Here is a 23,914-nt window from a genome sequence, read left to right as displayed (position 1 = left end):
GAGGCGACATCTGTTGTTGAAAAGCAGAACTACATGCATAAAGTACTTTTGCAGGAGATATATTAATTCTCGCTGATGAAATATGAAAAAGTTTCTATTTAAGTATTGAATCTAATTTAAAACACTCAATTGGTATCTGGCATTAGTCTCAGTAACTAATATGAATTCTGATTTGGGATCTGACGCTGTATCGAAAGAACATAGGTGTAAGTTTTGCAGTAAAGATTTTATCTTGAGAAAGAATAAAAGACAACACGAGAAGAATGACTGTGTTAAAAATCCACTGCGCAATATGATAAGTTGTGTTCGATGTAGCAAGTCGTTTACGCGGAGAGAGAGCCTAAAAAGACATGGAAGAACTTGTAGCGCCAAGCCTGCGTACAAGCTAGAGGACAACGATGAATCTACCATCCTAAGGAAGAGTGATCTGCATTACCACAATAATTTTCTTGGCTCTTCCGATCTCGACAAAGAACTTAAATTGAAGGAGGTTGATGATTTACGGAAGAATGAAGACAATGGAAGAATCCTTAACGTGAAAAGTGAGAATATATTCCAGCCGAATTCAAGTAGATCTTTCCTACTTTGTAAAAATGATGGACTCCTAAAAAGGAAGCATGAAGACGATGAAGACGCTTCAACATCATCAACATCGAAATATTACGGAAAATTGGGTGAAGACGATTCCTTCTACGGTGATTGTTACAGTGACTCTGAGGCTGATGACAAAGACATAGACTATGATGAAGCACCTAAAGCTGCCAAGATCGAAGAATGTGGCGGTGTCCTGAGACCGAAACGGTGGAAACGACGTGATATATTAAATAAATCTGATCAAGCTTGTGATGATCACCGTCTCAAACATGAAAGTTACCCTGAGGTTGGTGGTAAAACGGAAGACACCAGAGATCATAATATTTATAAAGGTGCAAGGAAGATGGTGGTAGAAGAGATTGATTACACATCATGGAAAGATCCAAACATATTGGTTGACCGGCTAAGACTTCTACATGGTTCGCTTTGTGCAGGAAACTATTCGTGCATCAAAGAAATATCCTTCATACTCAAGGAACTGAGGAATGCTGGCTACATACAATAATGGCTTGTTTTACTTGCATTTGTATAATGTAAAGCAATAAAATAAACAATTTAAATTATAAGAATTTAATGTTTTTATTTCTTGTATTCTGATTTCTAAGACTTAGATCTCGTAACTTGTGCTTCCTTGTTGCCTTTTTTTTTTTGTTGATGGAGCTTCCAAATGTGCTGCCTTTTCGATGCTGGTGCTTCCAAATGTGCTGCCTTTTCGTTGTCGGTGCTTCCAAATGTGCTGCCTTTTCGTTGTCGGTGCTTCCAAATGTGCTGCCTTTTCGATAATGGAGCTTCCAAATGTGCTGCCTTTTCGTTGTCGGTGCTTCCAAATGTGCTGCCTTTTCGTTGTCGGTGCTTCCAAATGTGCTGCCTTTTCGTAGTCGGTGCTTCCAAATGTGCTGCCTTTTCGTTGTCGGTGCTTCCAAATGTGCTGCCTTTTCGTTGTCGGTGCTTCCAAATGTGCTGCCTTTTCGTAGGCGGTGCTTCCAAATGTGCTGCCTTTTCGTAGTCGGTGCTTCCAAATGTGCTGCCTTTGCGTTGTCGGTGCTTCCAAATGTGCTGCCTTTTCGTTGTCGGTGCTTCCAAATGTGCTGCCTTTTCGTTGTCGGTGCTGCCAAATGTGCTGCCTTTTCGTTGTCGGTGCTGCCAAATGTGCTGCCTTTTCGTTGTCGGTGCTGCCAAATGTGCTGCCTTTTCGTTGTCGGTGCTTCCAAATGTGCTGCCTTTTCGTAGTCGGTGCTTCCAAATGTGCTGCCTTTTCGTTGTCGGTGCTTCCAAATGTGCTGCCTTTTCGTTGTCGGTGCTTCCAAATGTGCTGCCTTTTCGAAGGCGGTGCTTCCAAATGTGCTGCTTTTTCGTAGTCGGTGCTTCCAAATGTGCTGCCTTTGCGTTGTCGGTGCTTCCAAATGTGCTGCCTTTTCGTTGTCGGTGCTGCCAAATATGCTGCCTTTTCGTAGTCGGTGCTTCCAATTTTTTTTTCCTTTTTTGAAGGTGCTTCCAAGTGTGCTTCCTTTTTTTGATGGTGCTTCCAATTTTTTTTTTCCTTTTTTGAAGGTGCTTCCAAATGTGCTTCCTTTTTTGTTGACGGTGCTTCTATTTTTTTAATGTTGTTTTGACTCTAGTATTTTAGTAAATTGTTCTTGATTTGACTATCGTATTATTCAAACCGGTTAATGTATATTAACGAGTCCTATACAGCAGGACGCTTAGTTTGTTACTGCCGTTGACGGTGTACGGATCACCTAGTTTGTTTCTTCTGGTGTATAAGTCGCGTAATTGGCTGTTCTTGAGACTTCGATGGCATCTTTACCGACTTTAACGTCGTACTCGATGGAGGATGTACCATCGACTACGAGAACCATGACGTCGGCGCCGACGATGTTGGAGCAGATCCCGTTGGCAACGCCTCTGACAACGCTGGAGGAGACTTCGATATGTGCTGTTCCACCATCAGCTGAAGTTTCACCATCTGCATTCCAGACTTCAATTCATGAAGAGCGTGCATCGCATCAGTGCAAATATTGTGACGCATCATTTACTAGAACTTCAAATGCGCGCAGACATGAAAGGAGCGGTTGTTCTAATAATGTTCAAAGAATACATTTTCAGTGTATAAAATGTAATAAACTAATTTCACGTCTCGATAGCTTACATCGTCATTATAAAAAATGCTCCGAGACGTATAATGAACATGGTTATTGTTTCGACTCATGTGTTGTACCGGCTAATGAGACTATATAAGTGATATGAACTTCAGTCCGTCTCTGGCTGTGGTGATGAACGGATCGTATAGACATTTAAAGTCATGTAAAAGGCTTAGTACGTACAATAAGAAGAGTGTTTGAATCGAGAAATCCACAAAACTTTAGTAATTTGTCAGTGTTTTTTTTTTGTACTTGTAGTAGTGTAGTATGTATGAAATAAAAGTTTTTTTAAAAGAACTTGCGGTGTTTTTAATTTTCTCAAACCTTACACTTTAGTGGTACTTTTTTAAAATATTAATGTTGTTTTGTATCGACAAGGGATCGAACCACGGACCTTAGTCGATCCAATCAATCAGTATATTGATTACAAATTTATTTAATGAATTTTGAACTTTTTCCCGAATCTCTAGCATTAAAATTACGAATTTCCAATATGGTAGTCTTGACGTCTGATAGGATGATGGTAGTAGAGGATTTAAAGTCTCTTTACGAAAGTTTAACATGGTTTATTGAAATTATTATTTTTTCATAAAATTAAACATTATTGCATCGATCGGGTATCGAACCGAGGACGTGAATCGATCGAATCAATATGTAAATTAATGAGTGATTTATTTAATGAATTTTGGAACTTTTCCCGAATTTCTAGCTAAATAATTACGGATTTTCAAGATGGCGGCCAAATTTCAAGATGGCGGGTGTCACAGTAATAAATGATTACTGCACTCTATCGGATAAGAACTAAACTAACATGGCGTGAGCGCACTCTCGCCGACGATACATTGATGATGGCTTCCAGCATCAAAGACAAGATGGCGGACATGACGTCATACTAGATGACGATCTATATGCTTTGAAAAAAAGTGGTGGGAGTCAGTCTGCTAGCACACACCACGGGGGGAAGGATCGGTCGCCATTTTTAATTTTTTTGCCCTCACCGGGTTCGAACCGAGGACTCCGAACTCCGTGTCGTAAAAATATAATTTTTATAAATCTTTTATTAAAATTTTATTAAATGGATTTTTTTTTATAATTTTTAATTTTTTTTCATTAAAATCGGATAATAAATAAAAAAGTTAAAGATGGCGGCCGTAACAAAATTTGCAACGGTGACGTCATCATCCAATATGGCTGCCATGACATCCTTATTTTCAAGGTCGGCGGCTTATAAGCGGCTAGCTCTTAGGAGTTTTAAGCCGCTTTTAGGAGTTTTCGTTTTTTCTAGGGCAAAGCGACTTTTGAGGATTTTCGAAATCCTAATTTTTGAACTGTGGAATTATTTGAGATTTTTTGGCGGAATTTATTTCCACATAAATGGAAATTTTGGCGAATTTTGAGGAATTTTGGGCAAATTTTGCCCAATTTTGACGGATTTTGGCGATTTTCGAGGATCAAATTAAAGGTCAAGGTCAAAGGTCAAGGTCATCCAAGATGGCCGCCGTGACGTCACAATCCAAGATGGCGGACGTGCCCATACGCTCCACAGCCTGGAAGCCTGTTTCCGGAGCCCCCAATATATACTACTTATATCAAAGCCTAGATTTTAATACTCTCTAACATAAATATTGATTCTGCTTTGACTGACATTCTCAGGCAGGTATCTGCACCTACAGTTAAACCAAAAGTTATCAACATTATATCTGTTATGTTAACTTCCATTAAATGTGTAACTGGCCAACAGCCTGGAGGAATAAAGAAGCCACTGCACACATTTTTCGCAATAATATAAAAAATTGGAGAAAAACAATCCAAGCATCATTTAAAAGTGCCGCATCTTTGTTGTATAATGCATATTAGGGTTTCCTATCAATTTAGTTTCTCCAATTTTTTAAATGTTCAATCACATAAAACAGTAAGTATTTTAACACTGGAACTGCAGTCTTTTACAGGAATAGGAAATCGGAAAGAAAAGAGAAGCACAAGATTAAAGTAATCCTAAGGCGGGCTGTGTATCATCTTTCACCTCTGGTTCGGAGGGTCTGACGGTAAACAACTACAGCTGAAAGTGGCAGAAGTGACGTCATTTGTAGCCAGAGCATGCAGTTTGTCACTTAAGCTATTTCTAACATGCTCAGCTATCTTTAATAACATTTCCTTACAGCAATAGTTCATGGCTCATTCCCAGTCTAGTGGCTGTCCTGTTTATTACTGAACAGGTAATCAGTATTAGTAATTGTTAAAATGATGACCAGTAAAAATTAATAAGTAGTTTGTATAATCACTAATTCTATTAATTGTACCTGATAGCAGTGCACCATTATGTTTTATGGATTATATTTCTGCTTATGGTGGATATTTGCAATTGAAAGTAAACAGATAAAATTACCTCATTTACTAGACACTGCTATATTGCTGTCTGAATAAGGAATTAAGTCGATGTTTCTTGTGGAACTTCTTAGTTACAGTGAATCTTGTCACAGTTTCTTCACTTGTTTACTCTGTATGTACAAATCACAAAAATATGCATTTAACAATGCAATAAGATATAAGCCACTTCAAGAATACCAGTTTGTGCCAAACCATGATGCCTAGAACCAGATTCCAAGCAGTGAAAAATGAATTTGGAGCAATGGTGAAAATGTAAGTACTGACTCCATTATTTCAGGGCAACTAAGCCAAGGTATAAAAAACTGGGAGAGTGAGCCCCTGTTGTATTTTCTAGTTGAAATACCACTAGAAAATGAAAACTTACTGTTGGAAGCGGAAATTAAAAAATATAATATGTTAAAAGACTAATTATTTCAAAAATACCCTCAAAATACAAAACTTTAAAACACAGCAGTTTATGTCAACAGCCAGTATAATATTATAATTGTAGTCAGAATATACCTACACACATATACAAATATACTTTCAATAACAACAATTACTTATCTCTTGTATGACCTGCCATTAAATAAGTTATTATCCAAAAAAAATATCTTCCTTTACAAACCATGTTTACTTGTAGGAACCGATTCCTTAAATCTCAGAATAATTCACTTGCATGTTCATTTAAAAGTTCCTTCTGATAATGATTTACACAGAAAAAAATGTTTTCTTGGAAGAGGGGAACTAGAATAATGTTATGTTCTGAATCTGCTACTATAGGATAACCAAGAAGTGCTGTTTCCTTACTGGTACACCCACCAATCATCTCAATATAGTGTTAACAGACAAATTAAAATTAAGTTTATTATCAGTAAAATGTAGAATGAAACTAAAGAAAAAAATAGTGTGCAAAGAACAAGATTCTTGTATAAGTTCTGTTGCATCACCTGGATTCTATAACAAGTAGTCTTTGGTTAATTATAAGTGTAATCAGAGACCAATCATCCCCAATAGTGCTACACTGCTTAGTATTCAAAGAAACTAAGAAAGATCTCTACAAGTGAGTTGTGACAAAGCACAAATTCATGTCCTTACAAAACACTGTTGTGATCATTGTATATGCAACTAATAATTTGAAACAAATCAATACCTTTAGAAGGAACGATACACCAGGCATAGAGGCATCCAGCAGCAAGGCTGTAGTAAAGAACACAAGCTTTCTGTCTGTTAACATTTTCTATCAGTTGCTCCAGAGATGACGGGATGAAGTCTTCCACCCTAAGATTTCCTCTCTGTCCACAGTTCTGACGTTCCAAAAGGAGATCTACAAATGCTCTTGTGCGACAACGCTCCGCAACTAGTAATGCTTCTTCTTGTCTACCCAGGCTCACCAACACTTTCTGTAAAAAAAGTATAATTTTGACATTTCCTTACAAAATTACTAATCTTTTAAAGGTTTAGTTTCAATTGGCCACATGCAAAAGGTATCATTTTTTCTCTTAATGAACACAGATGCTTGATGTTAAATAATCTACGGCACTTCTGAGTGATGTAAATTAAAAACATAAAATGTTTAGAATTTTTTTTTGAAATTAACTGAACTAATGTAATGACGTAGTTACAAACTAAGAATGGCAAAAATATTTCCCATGAATCTATGGTATCTATCATATATTTTCTTAGGGGTACTCTAGATTCAGAGGAAATTTAAAATCACTTTTTATACTTAAGCAAAAGGTTAATAAATACAATGACATAACACATTAAATTTTTATGGACATATAGCTACTACTTGGTGCAATCATGGCATTCAGGGTTGAAATGCGAGCGTTGAGGGCATGCTTGCTCTAGAGTGTGTGTATGTTTTAATAACCACGAACACAAGCACTCAGAATGCTAAGCTGACTGACTTGCAAGCACGGTGAGTACTCAAAGTTTTCTGCTGACCGCACTCTAAGTGACTGCAGGTACCGGGGAACATTCACATTACATTATTTATTGTTACACACAGGAATCCTCCAAATGTTGATTTTAAAAGTGTTTTTCAATAAGCATGAGTATACATTCTACAAGAGAGATTATTTTAAAACATCCCTACCAACAATGCCAGTGAAATATAAATGCAATAAAAACAGTAAACTAACTTATATCAATATTGACATTACATATTACTTTAAAAAGTATGTAATTAAGAAATAACAGCTCAAAAACAGCAAATATTGATAAAGCTAATGTTGTAAAAATACCATACAACAAAAACTGCATCATAGAAATGACTACAGCAATGCAAATTGATAGGGTTTACCATTAACATTGATCTATTTAACAAACCACACAATTTATGATAGCAATACAACTAAGTAAACAATATTAATAACCCAAAGTTAAAAATTGCAATCAAAGTTAGGACTGTTTTCATTACACATCAGCAGTGGCGTAGCGTGCCATCTCGGCGCCTGGGGCGGGAGACCCATTTTGCCGCCCCCATTCTATAGGTGCTTAATTAAAATTAAATTTCACATGCAATGAGGTACCTTTTATTGAAGTTAAAATAGGATGAGCGGTTTTACAAGCGGATTCTACGGGCCTTATGAGCAGCGAAGTCAGAAATAACTTTGTCAAAATCAATATTAGCAGCCAATTCTTGTTCAATCGACAATATAGCCAAGTTTGATAGTCTAGCGGAGCTCATAGTAGATCTGAGGTAATTTTTTATTAGCTTCAACTTCGAAAATTTTCTCTCACAACTTGCAACACTAATCGCCAATGTCAAATATATACGAATCAAGATGACTATATTTGGAACCGAAATTACGAGATTCAGTTTTTGAATGAACTGGAGGAGCTCCAGTGGTCCTTTACCACTTATATCTTCCTCTGATTCAGAACAGGCAACAACAACAAACTGCTGAAGACGCTTCCGCTCCATCTGAAACTCGTCCTTGTCGATGTCTTCTAATACATGGGAAAGATCACACTCGAACTTGCTGTCCAAAAGTTTCGCTGGCATCAAAAATCCGAACTTGTCCGATATTTCTTGAATTTTCTGGAATAGAGTCGTCATTTCTTGAATGATCTTGTCGAATGATGAGATAATCTCTCGACGGATTTCCTGTTCGTGAGACAAAGTTGCATCTTCAGAAGATTCATCGCCATGCATGCGTTTTTTCCTGCGAATTCTTCTCGTTTTGAGTTCGATTCCGAGTTTTTCGCAGAGAGTCTTAGCAAAGTCAATTGCTTCTTGCACGAAACGGTCTCTACTTTCCACTAAGAGGGTTTTTAAAGCGCAGAGTTTTATTTGCATGTAAGGTGTGTCAATTTTTTGCTAGATTTCACCTATGTTAATTGGTATTTACAGCGGTGATACGCCCGGTGCGTATCTATATTTGTATTTGTATTAATATGTTCTTATGTATTTTTAATGCCTTTTTGGTAATTATATTTAATTTTCGGAGCTCTGAAGTATATGATCAAATTATAATTTTTGGGGGGAATTGTTAAAGTATTTTTTTAGTATTATTATATAGCTATTTTTTTATAAGTAGTAATATGGTATGTATTTTATGATGGAAGCGCCGATTTGTGATGAAACGATTTTATGATATATATATATATTTATTAAATGTTGTCATATAAATTTTGCGTCTTTTTAACTTGCTGCCTCCTCTCACTGTTCGCAACCTTATTAGTATTTTTTAAGCCTGCTATTAATTTGGGTTTTAATATTTTTTTGGGTTTACTTGCGCTCGCGGTACGGGGCAATATAGGAGTTTTACTGTGTCCCGGTTTGTGGAAATAGTTTGGTTTGCCCTGGGTTAAGGTCAAACTTTACAGTACAATGCGTAGTACTAAATTCAATGAGTGCGAAAGAGAGGCATCGACACGGGCCGACGCGTGAAACAAAAGATTTTGTATGAGTAATGAACATAATAATGAGTGCCGCTCAACTCGGCTCGCGCGCGCCGGGCGGCGCGGCGTGATGCGGTGTTGCCGTTCGTATGGAAACAAACAAACGTTATAAAAGAGCTCTGTCAGTGATTTCGCAGTTTTTCTTTTAAATAAATACTAAAAAATAGTTGGTGCGCAAAATGTTAGATAAAAATGGAACATTATAGTGTGTGTGACACATGCAATGAATGAATCATAGATCAGATCTCAACCCGCTTCACCGGCGACCCGCCCCCGCGGGCTGCCGCCCCCTCCGCCCCACCCACGCTACGCCACTGCACATCAGAGCAAATGTTCTTTTCTATGTGCGGTATACTTGGCAGGCTAGACATCTTCAGGAGGAAAAAAAAAACATACACACACAACATTTTTTCCCTTTTCCTTTTTTTTCTTCAAAATATTTTACATTCATACATCATCTGCTGTGGTAGACTTCTAGGTACTAAAACACCTCCAGCAATAACATGTAAGTTACCTGCATCATGTTCTTTGAATGACTCTTGGAATGGAGAAGATAGATTAAAATGTATTTTATGGCCATATGGCACTGCTGATTTAAAACTGTCAAATTTGAAATCAGCTGATTTTGGCTTGTTCACCAAGTGTTAATGTATTAATTTTTGTTGTGCATTCTTCAGGTTTTTCTTTGACAACCAGTTTTAATCAGCAGTGGTGTATGTCCAGGAAATTAATTTAAATCTACATGCATCTTATTACAATATACAGATTTAGTTAACATGTCATTTTCAAAAGAAAATTCAATAGTACTATTATTATAGAAAATTTTTAAGAAAAACATTCCTTAGTCTATTTTTGAAGAATAAAAATAAAACTAGAAAAAATTACTGAAATAAAAACTAAAATAAATGACAAGACTACATAAAATAACTTCAGAAGCTCAGTCTTTGTAACTAGTGAGCAAAAGTTCAAGTTAAAAAAGCATTTTATGTTCGATGAAAATAAGAAAAATGAACAATTTTTTTGACAGAGAGCCATTCAAATAAATTTTTTTCCTCTAAAGAACACTGCCATTTAAAATTATGACTCAATCAATAAACATAACTATTAGATAATGTAAGGAAGGAGAAGCCAGAATTTGGTGCAAAAAATACTTTCATGTGTTGGTTTAAAGCTGACTAAACATACATGGCATTCTTGTATAAATTCTTAATATTCATCATGCACCAGCACTGTTTAGCAGACAACCACACTTACTGACAAAGATATAGAGTGAAGGGTAATAATAATAAGATGAAGACGGGGCAGAGGAGAAGTACATAACATCACATCTATGGCCGCAAAAATAATTTACAACAACAAACAAAATGCCACATATCATTATTTCTGACCACACATTCTGCATTATTAGTCAAAATATTCTTCGAAATGTTTTTTATTAAGTCCAGGTTGGCCCTTTCGCCTTATTTGTTTCTATGACATAATTTAAAGTTTAAATAAAGATTTGAGACAGTTAAGAAAAGGATAACAAATCTGCAGAGCTGAAAAAAAAACTATAAGAAGATTCTAATATAATTTGGACATGGCAGGGGGTGAAACAGTTCAGGCAGACATTCAAAACTAAAATTGTGGTCCAGTAATTATCTGAACACTCCTTGAATTATCATTCTTATAGCTATCTCAAGTTACCAAGCACTTACTTTTAATGCTTGATACGAAGCAGTCTGAAGATCAAACAAAGATGATTTGTGATCACTCGAGCCACGCACTTCTTTGCGCACAGACTCTAACAGCTGTGCCGCTCGCTCCAATTGGCACTGTGAGCCTTCCAGATCTCCATGACCCCAGAGTGCCAAACCTAGCCTGTGCCTTATTCTAGCTTCTTCTTCACGTCTACCCAGGTTCTCAGCTATCTGCAGGCCTTGTTGCAAGTACGCCACTGCTTGAGATGTGTTTCCAAGTGTGTGGTGAATACGTCCTGATCAAACAGATGGATTAAAAGATTAACTCCTCCATTTTAACTCTTCAAATTTACAAAGTTCATGCAATGGAACACACCCACAACAACACTTAAAAAATGTAAACATTAATTAAACAATGTTTTATTTACATCTACAGGGCATAAAATGGTTGTTTATTTGTGATTACCTGTTCATATGGCAGAACAGAGAAAATCTAAACCTAACTTAATCCTGTAGCAGCTAATCAAAGATGAACACAACCTGATGCAACCTTTGTGGCCACCAATATCTACAGGAGTATGCTTGATTATAGCAGAAGAGGCCAACTGTTGTTGGTTAAGAGTATGGCAGCAACAACAAAAACAACAATCACCACAAATACAATTTCTTCTATTGCAATGATCTTCTCTTTGCAAGGTACAGTGAGATTGTTTATTAAAGACAATATTATAAACTGTGTGTGAATCATGTCTACGGCCGAGTTTATAAACTTCGCAAAAAACACAATAGCGCAGTTCTGCAACACACACAAAATACAAGAAAACTACGGTAATTTAATTTTTTTGGGTGGAAAAACTAAGCGTTAGTTTAAAAAGTGATAATGCATTCTGATGTGCTCACCCAAACTGCTATATGCCATTGTTTTTGCATATTTGTCGTTGGTTTGGGCTGCTACAGACAGATGCTGTTCCTGATACTTGACGGCTTCCTCGAAGTTCCCCAGGGATTCATGAACCGTGCCCAGATTCCCACAGGCTCTCCCCTGCAAGGCTGCCAAGCCGAGCTCTTCTGCCGTGTCCAGGTCGGCCTGATGGTAGCGCAGAGCCGTGGTGTACTCGCCCATCAACTGGTACACTGCACCCAGGCCACAGGCAGCATCCGCCTCGGCAACTTTGTCTTTCAGTTCCCTGGAACCAGCATTCTACTGTGAGGCAACCACCGGAAACATTGTTTTGCAATTATTCTAGATTTGCAAGTAGCAATTGTAAATATAAATAAAAGCTTTACAAAAAAATAACAATAAAAAGGATGGGAGATTATGTTTAAGGAGCTAAAACAAGACACTGTTGAGTAGCAGATACTGGCAAAATCTTGGTTGCAAAAAACCATGGAAAAATGGATCTACTATAAACTAAACATATACATATAATAATAATAATAATAATAATAATAATAATAATAAATTTTTTTTAATCAAAACTACTAACTCTGCTATTTACACAAAATACATACTCATTCATCTGTTGATAAAGCTTAAAGCTTACTTTTCAAGATTTTAGCTAGCACAAGCATGAATTGAGGCTATAATTGAATGCTGAAATATTTTACATTATTGTCATTGTAGGCTAGCAGCAGATTGTGCTCAGGAAGCAAAGTCATAAACAATCACTCACCATCTGTTATGGCTAGAGATCCATAAAAATTGTTTTATTTTTTTATAACATTTATTTTTTAAGGTTAGGCATTTCAGTTTTAGTTTTGTTATAAAATTGTGTGTGGGTTCAAGTCTAAAATAATTTTTAATGGTTTGAAAAGTATAAATATGTACATTAATTAAACAGAGTCAATTTATTTTGGTCACAATGTGCATACTTAAAAGAAATAAAAATTATATTAAATTAACAATAAAAAAGGTTTTTGCAACCTTCACATGCAATATTACATATTAAAAATAAAAATAATGTAATAAGATAATGAAAATAAACATTTTTAAGTAGGCCTCATTTAAAACTAAATTTAAAGTACAATATTTGATAAAAAACAAAATGTCACTCAAGTCTTAATTTGTAAGAAACCATTGTAAATATTTCTACATTTTCTGGGGTACGTCGTCTTCTCTGGTCATTAACAATACAAGAATACATTGAGAAAGACCTCTCAGAATCAGTGTTGGATGCAGGCAGCCACAGCAATTTGAGAGCGAACCTTGAAAATGGAGGATAATCTGGTCTGAGAGAAAAAGAATTGGTCAGATGTCAACACACTCAATCTGGATCTTACAACTGTTTTGCAGTTATTAGCTTGAGGACCCTTAAACCTTCAATTACACATGATGGTTCTAATCTTGGTTCCTTGAAAGTGCAGTTCATGCAATAGTGTTTAAATGTCTTTTTCAATTTTAGTAAACCATGAGATGCCTCGGATGTAGCATTCCACTACAAGCATGAAAAATGCTTCTGGCAGGATCTGAAGACATCAATGTTTTCAGTTTTGTTTCGCTTTGTTGAGCAGCCATTTTTAGTTTATTTATAACCTCAGGGCCGAATTCAGAGAGCTCTTTCGACGGTTATCCACACACCGAAAGGCTTTTCAATTGAAGCTGCTCGGCAGAGACGTTTTTCAGTGGTTGGTTGACTGCTGGATAAGGAGAGCCAACCACTTGAAAGTGAATGTGGTCTGAAGCTCATTCGAATGCCTGTTCAGTTGAAAATCGGCGGAGCAGTTGATGGTTTTAATATATAATTCCCACATAAAAACGTGTTCGTGTATGATTGTAATTGTTTAAAACATTTTTGTCATATGGCAGATATGTAAAATATGTTTTGGAATTAAATATGCGTTTTCAAAGAAATCGTTTCGCCCGCAAAGTGTGCATCAGACACGTGTTTTGTAGCGATGGCAGAAGATTTGGATGAATTTCCAAATCACATTGACGAGGTTTTTGAATTTTTTTATGATCTTAAAAATGAAAATCCAGTTTTTGATTTTTGTCGGGATCAAGAGTTCGAAACACAATTTTTTTTTCTCTGTAAGAAACTGCATCTGTTTTTTTTTGTTTTGTTTTCGATTACGGTTTTGTGCTTTCTCACGAGATCAAAAATAATACCTTTTTCATCTGGAGAAAACACTATAATTTTAGGCAACGTATCCATCTTAAGAAAATTTCTCAACCTCATGTAGGGTTACCAGACGTCCGGCAAAAGGAGAACATGTCCTCCTTTTTATGTATTTTTTTGCGTCCGGCCGGATTTTCCTTAATGCTCCAAAATTTCCGGCTTTTTTATAAAGTGAGATAATTCCTGCAGTTACACTCTGGGCAAAGCGCGCGCTGTCCGCAGAGTCATCCCACTAGTAAGTAGTACTATGACAGCTTGACAGGTAGCAGCACATGCAGAAGCACGTGTTTTTAATATGCTGTATATGCGTAGTTTGTTTGATTCTTTATACTGAAACTGTATTAAATGCCAAAACATTGTAAAATATCGTACTCCATTGTAATTAATTCATGGCTTTTTTAATATATATATATATATATATATATATAGTCCTCCTTTTTAGTGAAATGTCCTCCTTTTGCGAGATGAATGTCATACTTTTTTATTATCAGTGTCTGGTAACCCTAACCCAATCCAAACAAAATATTATTTTCAGTGGGAGAGCAAACAAAATACAATCGAAATGAAATAGGGCGCTTTTCCACAAACACTCCAAGTACTTGATCTAAGAAAATTTGTGTGCCATGTTGCCAGATCTTCACTGAAAGTGGATGGGAACAAGCTTTCAGCTGGCAGTCATTCGAAAGGCGTTTTTGAAGTATGAGAGGTGGAGAGTCTGCCAGATGAATGAGAGTTGGATGCGCTTTCGAAGGTCAACTCTGAATTCGGGCCTCAGCCTGCTTCACAGTTCGAAGAAGAGACATTTTCTGTTTAACAGCAGGTAATTATAACCCATCCTTGAGTAACTCAAACTTGGTTCACATGTCTTCCAAATTGCATTGCAGTAAGTATGATACCAGGAATGAATGCTCTTTTCTTCAAAAAACTCTGCTAACTTGATTAATTTTGTGCAGTTCTCAGGAATAAAACATGCTTGAATTCTCACTTCCTGAAGTTAATCTTAAGTCATATCATTTATATATTTCATACCTGACTTGTTGCAATCGGAAATTTCATTCATGAATGCAGTTATATCATCAAAGTGTTGGCCAATATACCAAGAATTTCAACATGTTGGCACTGTCAGAGGAAATAATTTCACTGCTTCTAGATCTACCTGATACCTTTCTCTTAAAAATGTCAGGTATGTATGTCTCCTTTTTCTAGTGTTCAAGAATGCACTTTTAACGTTGATAACAAAATTTTTCCACTCTTTAAGTGTCTGCTGCCATATGCTGCCTACAAGACTTGTTTTACATGCCAAGCATTGTACATGGATCAAATGTTCACCAATGACACCAAGGAGAGTAGTAACATACTTATTCACATATGGAGCTGAATGTGTCACAATTGCAATATAATATTCAAACATGACATTGTATTTGTTTAGTGTTTAAAGTATCGCCTGGCTGCACATAGTTGAATTGGCTATATCAGAAACAACTGAGGAAGCCAATTACACATCTTGATTTGATGAAGATTTCATTGTATTAAAAAGGATATTAAACACACAGTTTCCATTTTTGTCTGTAGTTTCATCACAAAATATTACCTAGTCTTAATTTCTTATGTTCTCCTTGATTCCCTCCATCAATTTATGACCAATCAAAGGGAGGTATTTTCTTCACAATGTATTGGAACATGGCAAATCTCCACCTCCAGTTACATTATCAGCTATCCATTCCGTAATCTGGGATGATCAAGTTTTTCCAGAGGGATTCCTACAGCAATGAAGGCCTCAGAGTGTTCTTCAAGAAAGATTCTTTCTCACTTTTTTCCTTTTTAGAAATTTCTTGTGCTTCTTGAAGTGATACTTGTCTCTTCCAAGTTTTTGTTTCTTGTGACAATCACTTTCCACGTGTTTTTTTGAAGTATCTATTCATTCATGTTCCAACCGACAATTACAGAACTTGCACGTGAGAATATAGTCCGTAACATAAAACCCGTTACTCTAATGTCCCTGGTCTGAGGGTATGATTCAGAAATAATTTTCTGAACTTGAGAAAAATATATTGTTCTATAAGGAAAATCACATACTTATTTAACTTAATATGTAAAAGAAAACCTCTCTTAAACAAATAACAACACCAAAAATATCACATAAGCACGTAGCTTGAAAATAAATATGTCGCAGTACAATCATAGATATATGTTTGTACAATACTAGGTCTACATGTAATACTTGATAATAAGTGGATACATTCTGAGAAGATATTTACGAAGCACACATTTATCTGTGGAGTGTATACCTATAGTGAAGCAGATATTGTTTTTGAATTGCTCAGAAAGTTTGCCTTTAAATATTATTTAGCAGTTGGTAGACTATGTTTCAGAACGAAAATAATGTTTTGTTTATATTTTTATAATCCTCAGTCTTATTGTTTAAAAAGTTTTTTAATACGTAGTATAAACTGCACATTCAAAGAATATTTTCAATTTAACGAGGAACTGTGTACAATACTCAAGTTGCAGGATAAAATATGCATATGTACTGTAAATCAGGGACCGGAAAGTTACTTTTAAAAAGTAACTCAGTTACAGTTACAAATACTCCATTGGAAATGTAACCGTGTTACAACTACAAGTTACACTACTGAAAATAAACCAGTTACATTTACAGTTCTGAGAAAAGTAACTGTAAGTTACTTTAACAGTTACTTTGTGAAAAAACTAAAAATGTGATACATAATATTGTTATAATTAAAAGCTAATAAAACATATTGTGTTTAGTAAAGATATATGTTTATTTAAACTGAAAAAATTTTAATAGGTCATAAATTACATTGAGTAATTAGTTCACACTACAAAATTTTTCGCAGCACCACACAACAAGCACTTCACAATAAGGTTATTTTTATCACTCGACCGAACTTCGAAAAAATTAGAATATGAAGGCCACGGCAACGAAAATGCTGGACTGCTTTCTAGGCTTCTCGCTTCATTGCTTTCGCGCATGTGCACAGGTAGGTTAGTTAATTAAACAGCACAGTAAACCCGCATGTCGCAAATATTAAATAAATGACAATCAAAATACGAGCGCAGGCTAGCCAACAGCAGTTTTACAAGTACAAGCAATACCATCGCAAATAATATGCTTGTCGGGATTGAAAAAAATCAACAAATCGTTGTTCGTTCAGTAAGAATTACATTAAAAAATGTAACGCAAGAAGTAACGACAATTATCGTTACTTTAAGGCAGAAAAATGTAATTCAGTTACAGTTACAGTTACTGAAAACTTAATATATTGCGTTACCACGATCGTTACCATAAAAAGTAACTGTTACAAATAACGTCGTTACTAGTAGCGCGTTACTTCCAGTCCCTGCTGTAAATGTAGTAATTTTTATAGTATTTCATTCAGGCTTAACCAGGGCTGTCGAGAGGGAGTGTCAAGGAAGAAAAATCCCCAGGGGCCGGGCACCAGGGAGTCCCGGATAAGTTTCACAATTTTTTTTAATGCTTGGAATTGGAATACCCTGATAGGACCACAATTACAAGTCGATTGTTAATATAATTTATACAAAAATGATTGTGATGCACACCGGTCACGTTTTCAACTATGACCACCGTAACTTTTAATTTTTTTTTAAAAAGGCTCAACAAAATTATTTGCCTCTAGGCCCTTTGTTTATTCTCAAAGGCACTGGGCCTAACATCTCACTGACGAGGTCATTTGAGACAGTCCATGGACAGTGAAAATTAGGAGGGCCAGACTGTGATTCAAACCATGGTTCTCTGGTCGTGTCTTACCACTATGCCACCTCACTCTGTGTGTATGTTGTAGATAAACAATGTGTGGTAAGATATGATAAAAACAAAATAATTTATTAGCATCAAGTGCAAGAGGATCTCAAAGAAACATCACAATAGAAGCAAGCAAGCTGTACGGGAGTTTTTCAAATCAATACAACCTGTGCAAAAACAGAAAATAATTTTAACGACCAATCACAATCAGGACTTAAAACAAGAACTTGCTTCTCAGGCCTTGTAAAACCCAGATTAGCAGATGCTAACCTTAGCTTCATTTATATCCAACTGTATCAATTTGAAATTATTCATCCATAATAACATGAGTGTTTTGATGATGTTCTATGAAATAAACCAATATTTTCTGGCAATCACATCCAAAATTGCCATGCCAGGACCACACAGAGATAGTGAAGGATGAGGAAATAAATATGGCATTCAGTTTCATATAAAGCAAATGCTTTTATACCTTGCTATAGAAAGTTGATGCTCCAAGCAGGATATAGCTTGCTCAAAGTTGCCAAGGCTACTATGGATCTGTCCCAATTCACCATAAGCTGAAGCCTTAGCCTCAGGGCTGTTGAGTTCATGCGACACAACCAGTCTCTTCTCAAAGCAAACCAAAGCTTGCTGCAAATTGCCAAGACACTTTTGCGAATGTCCCAATCCTCTGTATGCCCTTTCCTGATCACGTGAGCTCTTGAGTTTTAGAGCAATGGCTAAATGCTGCTCATGACATTTTGCAGCCTCTTCATAGTCACCCAAAGCATCGTAGCAATCGCCTAGGTTGCCAAAAGCTCTGCCCTATAACAGCACACAACACAAGATATGCATATTTAAAGTAAATATGTAAGTATGACTATCAGTATAATGTAAAGTACTTTGTAAAAAGGCTTAAGACATATAAAATTATCACTCATAAAATAAAACACATGCAGTGATTGGAACATGCTTGAAATGTTGTGCAGAAAATGGCACCAACTGCACATTCTTTTCCTGCTTATTTTTTCCTTGTTGCTAGTAGTAACAGTTATTTATATATATAAGTGTCTCGTATATATCAGAAGTCATCTTTCTGAAAACTTTTTGTTATCAGTGAAAGATGTTAACCATTTACAAAGGTTTCTATTATGCATTCACAGAAATTAAAAATTCACGTAGATGAAAAACAGTGCTACTTCAAATCTATGACAGCACTTCTTCAAATATTTCCCTACTTCATTTGCCTCGTTACAAAAAAAAAATTGAATACCGTTACTTCAAAGGGCGTATTGGTTTTTCCATCATACAATTTTAGAAATTTTGCGTAAAACCCTGGAAATGCACAATTAACTACTAGAATTGAAGTTGAATTGTCCACTTCGTGATGTCATGCATGCACTAACCGTCCATCTTCCTTTCCTCCTTCTGCTCCCTTCCCTCAGGGTGTACGTTTCCCGTTTCCTCCCCCCTTGTGTGCTGTGCAGGCGTGATGATGCCTCCGTAGGGCTTTTAACACATGCATAATTCCAGCCTCTTTAATAGCTTTCTGGTGACCGAGGTCACTTCACTAGGTTGTTTAATATTCACATGTAGTTCCTTGCGAATCGTTAGGTAGTTCTGCGGCACACATGTCTGAGAAACAGGCGTGACATAACGTAAGTACAGTGAATGCTTTGTGCTGGTGCGTGTGGCCGTACCTTTAACTTCTAGCCATGAAGTGTGTGAAATTATATTTTTTGTATTATTTATATTTAAATTATATTTTCGGCTTGCCACTGTGCCGTTAATTAGTAAATTCGACACGATATATTTTAAATTTTTATTATGATTTTAAATTTTGTGTGGAAATTTTATTTGCTCTACTATAGTGTAATTTTAATTTGTTAGTCTGGTGTACTCCTCTGAGTTAAACTTTGTCTCCATGCCCTGAAGCCCCTTTTCCCATCGGCGTATCGGATATTTTGCTGGCCTAATCCCTGACTGGCAGACCGCTTACCATTTCCCCCGCCTTCAGTCACGCCTCAAGCCTGTAATATTATTTCTCTTCGTGACCCTAACTGCAAAGGCAAGCCTGTCGCTTGCAGGCGACCAGTTCGCAGAGACGAGCTGAGATTCGCGTTTTTCATCACGTTTTAGTGTTATGTTCGCTCCCCTGCAGCCACGAAGGGACGCTTGTTCTCAGCGTCGTTGCATGTTACCCTCCCCTCCCCTTTCTCTGTTTTAAGTAAGACCAATGACCGGTCGTAACCCCCTGGGCAACTGTGACCGTTCTCAAGGTCTTCTCGCAAAAGCGAGTGCGCCAAAACTGATCACAAGCGCTTCCTAGCGACCAAGTCGCGAACTCCTCCGCTAGCTTACCCTGTAGGCCGCCAGAGTGTAGCACTAGACTGCGCCCTTTAACCCTGGGTTTAAGCAGACGCCTTGGGCGAGTCGATTCTTTTTTTATTTCAGACTACTCTCGACAGGTAGCGCTAAAGTCGACGCAATGCTACCAGCTTCGAGACTTCAATCAGAGTTTTTTTTTATGGCCCTCACTCGGGGAACTTCGGGACCTTTCGGTCCGGACTCCCAGTCCTCCCCTCCACTTTTGATTCAACTTTTACTTTTAATTACGAGACGCGGTCTGCCGCGACACAGATCAACTCGCGTCGCGTGTGCAGACAGATCTCCATCGAGTATCGGCGAATCGGCAGACTCTGCAAGACTTCACCCGGCCGCTAACGACGATGTAGTCGCCTTGTATAAGGGATGCTATCCCTCAAGTCATTCCTAATAGATTAGTCTGTCTGCATAGTTTAGTTATTTGCTTTCAAAATTTTTTCTTTTAATCGCTATTATGAAGAATTCATCCGCGTCCTGCCGCGCAATTCGCGAGCTCCAAATCCTGGCTGACTCCACGACTGCAGCATACTGGGCAACTCCCCTGTTTTGACAGGTTCGATGACGGGGAGAGATTGATTGCTCTCATCTCGTGGCCACCCCCCCCCCCCCCCTTTCTGTTCCGTGGGTCACATTCGAAGAAACGCTTCTACTACCCGACGTGATCGTTTGAAGACCCCGGGTGGTAATGTAAATTCAACATTTCCCCCTTACCTAGCTACGAACTATCTTAACCGGATGACCAACCCACCAGCGACCAGTGTTTTTCTCAAGAAAATGTAAAACAAATAGAACTAATTATCAATGTAATCATCGGATCCATCCCACTTTGGGTGTGAAACTCAAAATGCAAATGTGTATATTTCAAACTAAGAATGTAAATTGTGTTCTCCGTAAGTACGGGCCGGCCCCCTTTTCGTTTTTCTTTTGTAATCTTTGAAACTTGTTATGTAAAACCTTATGTATGTTAAAATAATGGAACAAGATAATTCATCAGTGCAAATAAAACAGGGAAACTATAGATCAAGTTAATCGTGTAGTTTTTATTTATTGATTATAACGACCCACCAACTTCCTCCTTGCTGGTTACAGGAAGTTCCTACATTTTGTTTGTTCCCCACCTCGTGTCGCCTCTGGTAAATCAATTTATTTAACTTATTGTTTTTTTTTATCCAGCATGTTTCCAAGGCTTTTTTAATTAATTCCAAATAATTCTATTTTCAGGCACGAGGGGTGTTACAACTTGGTAGCAGAGCGTGGTTACCTTGGTCTATAGGCATACCTGAATAATATAAGCATATCTAAACTAAAAATAAAAGTACAAAACTTTTTTTAATTAATTTTTGATAATAACAATTTTGTAATAATATTGTAAACTGATCGCTGGTACACCCCCTAGTTATAATGAGTTAAATTTTTAAAATTTATATTGAGTTTTAAATTCCCGTGTGGACTTAGGCTAGCGCGTAGCGCGCGAGACGTCTTTCAGTCTTTCAGCCAGCCAGCTGCCCTCTCCCCACCGCACGTCCCCAGACGTGACATGCACAAGGTCACAGACACCCCTCCCCCCCTTTCTCCTCGCCCGACGGCCGAGGGCCGCGGCGTCTGTTGACAGCTGTAATCTTGTCACGCGTGCGTGATAGCACGCCGCCTACCACCCCCCCCCCCCCCCCTGTTCCCGCAGGTCCCGGAGGTCGCTTACCTCTGAGAGAGACGCCAACAGGCGTACCAACTCATTCGTCTGCCGGCAGCAATAGTTAACTTTCTGTATTCTGGGCACATACTTCCGACCCGTCGGAGCAACTACGATATTATTAAGCTAAGTTAAATTAAGAGTGTCTTGTGTAGAATTTAAGGTACTGTTTCAACCATAGTTTTAAGCCTTTGTTGGTTGACCAACCAAATTTTTGTATATGTTTTGCTGTCCTCGTAAGACTGGACCAAGCTCCACCTACGAAAGGGACACAATGCTCACGCCGGAGTATCTCCTCCGTGACGAGCTGGAGTATGAACTCCGATTTCGAGGTTTGTCAAGCCTCGGTGACGTGGCCACGCTCCGGAAAAGATTCCGAGCTGCGTGTGCCGAGGAAATTCAACCACAAGTCACTAATCTCGCTGACTTGGACTCTTTGGAGGAATTTAACTGTGTTTGTAGTAAATTTCAGGAACTCCACAGTTACACTAATTCTGTACGAAACGAGACAAATAGAAACAACATCTTACGTGCGCTAACTCGCTTGAGTCATATTGGCACGAGATTTACCAACCTCACAATACTAGCCACCAAAAAATTAAATGGGATCTACCAAAAGGAGATCGAGAAATGTAGGCAACAGATTCCTGGTCTAAATTTCCAATTGCGGAGCAAACTAGCCGCAATCGACCAAAGAACACTTGAACCCGTAGAGGCAGTGGCAGGAGGAGTAACTGACAGTCAAGTACAGGAACCCCTAAAACAAATGCACACTGGAGGCAGCCCAGTCCCTACCCCACCTCTTTTACCCTCCCCACCACCCTCACCCCCCGTGACATCACGTCGCCGGGCATTGACTTCGACATTCACACCATCTCATTTTCCATCTGCGACTGTCATGGCCACGGGTACTCACCCGAGCACCAATGTCACCTTCGCCTATCCTATGCATTCGCTCTCAGCTCATCCTGTTTACATGCCCCAACCCATATACCTACCTTCCACCTCACCTGCCATTTTCAACCCCTATCATGAATTCCGGTCAGCCTTCTCATCCCTCCATACCTCTCCGGAAGCCCTTCCCACCTCCTCGCCAGTGGAAGGTCAGTTTCGCCACTGACAGCCTTTCCTTCCACCCTGGCAGCTACGCTACCACAACCAGCCCCTGTGCACCCTGGTGGCAGGATAGAATCACAACTTCCTTACCCCAGCCCCGCCACCACATACCTGCCATTGGGCCCGCAGGTATACCAACTTCAAAACCAAACTCAACCTCCACCAGTCACACCTCACGCCTCTAATCCAGCACCGAACCCAGTACCTTGGGTTCCTACCTTCAATCAGACAACTGGAGGTAGTTTTTACGCCAAGATACCAAATCCCGTTGAAAGACTGCTGGCTAATTTTAAGGAAACCACAGGGTTGGAGCCCAAGAGTCTAATCGACTTCCTAAAGAACTTGTTCAAAATCAAACAAAAGGCAAACCTTCCAGACAGGGAACTCCTAGAAGTTATTTTCCCCTTCATACAACCACCCTTGAGCGAGCGAGTGACGCTCGCCATTGAGCAAAATTATTCTTTTGACCAATTTCATGAGGACATTCTAAATTATTTCATTCCAGCCCGTTTGATGACCAACATCAGGTTGGAATGGCCCCTGGCAGATCCAGCGATACCTCACGCCAGTCACGGTCGTGTTAGCCGACCCCAGCTCCGGCGAATATCGCGCGCGTGCGCACATTTCTCAGTTGAAGAAAGTACACCCCAACCTAAAATGAGGGCACTCTTCACTGTGTTTCTTTATACAAGGAACAGCGTTCCTACTACGGCATGCCATACTCAACCAACGTGTTGATATATAAAAAAAAAAAAAAACCTAGGTCATAATCATAAGTAAAATAAAAAATCCATGGTACTAGTTTATAAGAAATCTAGGTTAAGAAGTGTTACACTAAGTTGTCTAGTTTATAGGGGCGCCCCTAATTCAATAAGTTATCTGTAAGTTTTAGCCTTAAGATTTGTTAGCCATTGTAAGTAGTTTACTACAGTAGATCCTGGTACAGGGTAAGTTTCTGGAACCCAGGTTTTTGGTGGCTCAAGTTGGCCACCCTGACTCCGTCTTTCAGGGGGGAAGTATGTGCCGTTAATTAGTAAATTCGACACGATATATTTTAAATTTTTATTATGATTTTAAATTTTGTGTGGAAATTTTATTTGCTCTACTATAGTGTAATTTTAATTTGTTAGTCTGGTGTACTCCTCTGA

General features: G+C 38.0%; 1 protein-coding gene across 3 annotated transcripts in view; it reads right to left on the bottom strand.

Moving 5' to 3' along the window:
• LOC134529569 (tetratricopeptide repeat protein 28) overlaps positions 1 to 23,914 on the bottom strand; it is a 221,506-nt gene that overhangs the window by 60,013 nt on the left and 137,579 nt on the right. For all 3 annotated transcript variants that reach the window (XM_063363794.1, XM_063363795.1, XM_063363796.1), the window contains 4 exons: positions 18,066 to 18,400; positions 11,594 to 11,880; positions 10,712 to 10,989; positions 6,256 to 6,505 (listed from right to left, as the gene is read on the bottom strand). In XM_063363794.1, coding sequence (XP_063219864.1) covers positions 6,256 to 6,505; positions 10,712 to 10,989; positions 11,594 to 11,880; positions 18,066 to 18,400 — 1,150 coding nt within the window. The remainder of the gene's footprint in view (positions 1 to 6,255; positions 6,506 to 10,711; positions 10,990 to 11,593; positions 11,881 to 18,065; positions 18,401 to 23,914) is intronic.

This window comes from Bacillus rossius, chromosome 2, assembly GCF_032445375.1.
Source record: "Bacillus rossius redtenbacheri isolate Brsri chromosome 2, Brsri_v3, whole genome shotgun sequence".
NCBI lineage: Eukaryota > Metazoa > Arthropoda > Insecta > Phasmatodea > Bacillidae > Bacillus > Bacillus rossius.
The sequence above is the reverse complement of the archived record's forward strand: the minus strand, read 5'-3'. Positions and strand labels throughout refer to the sequence as shown.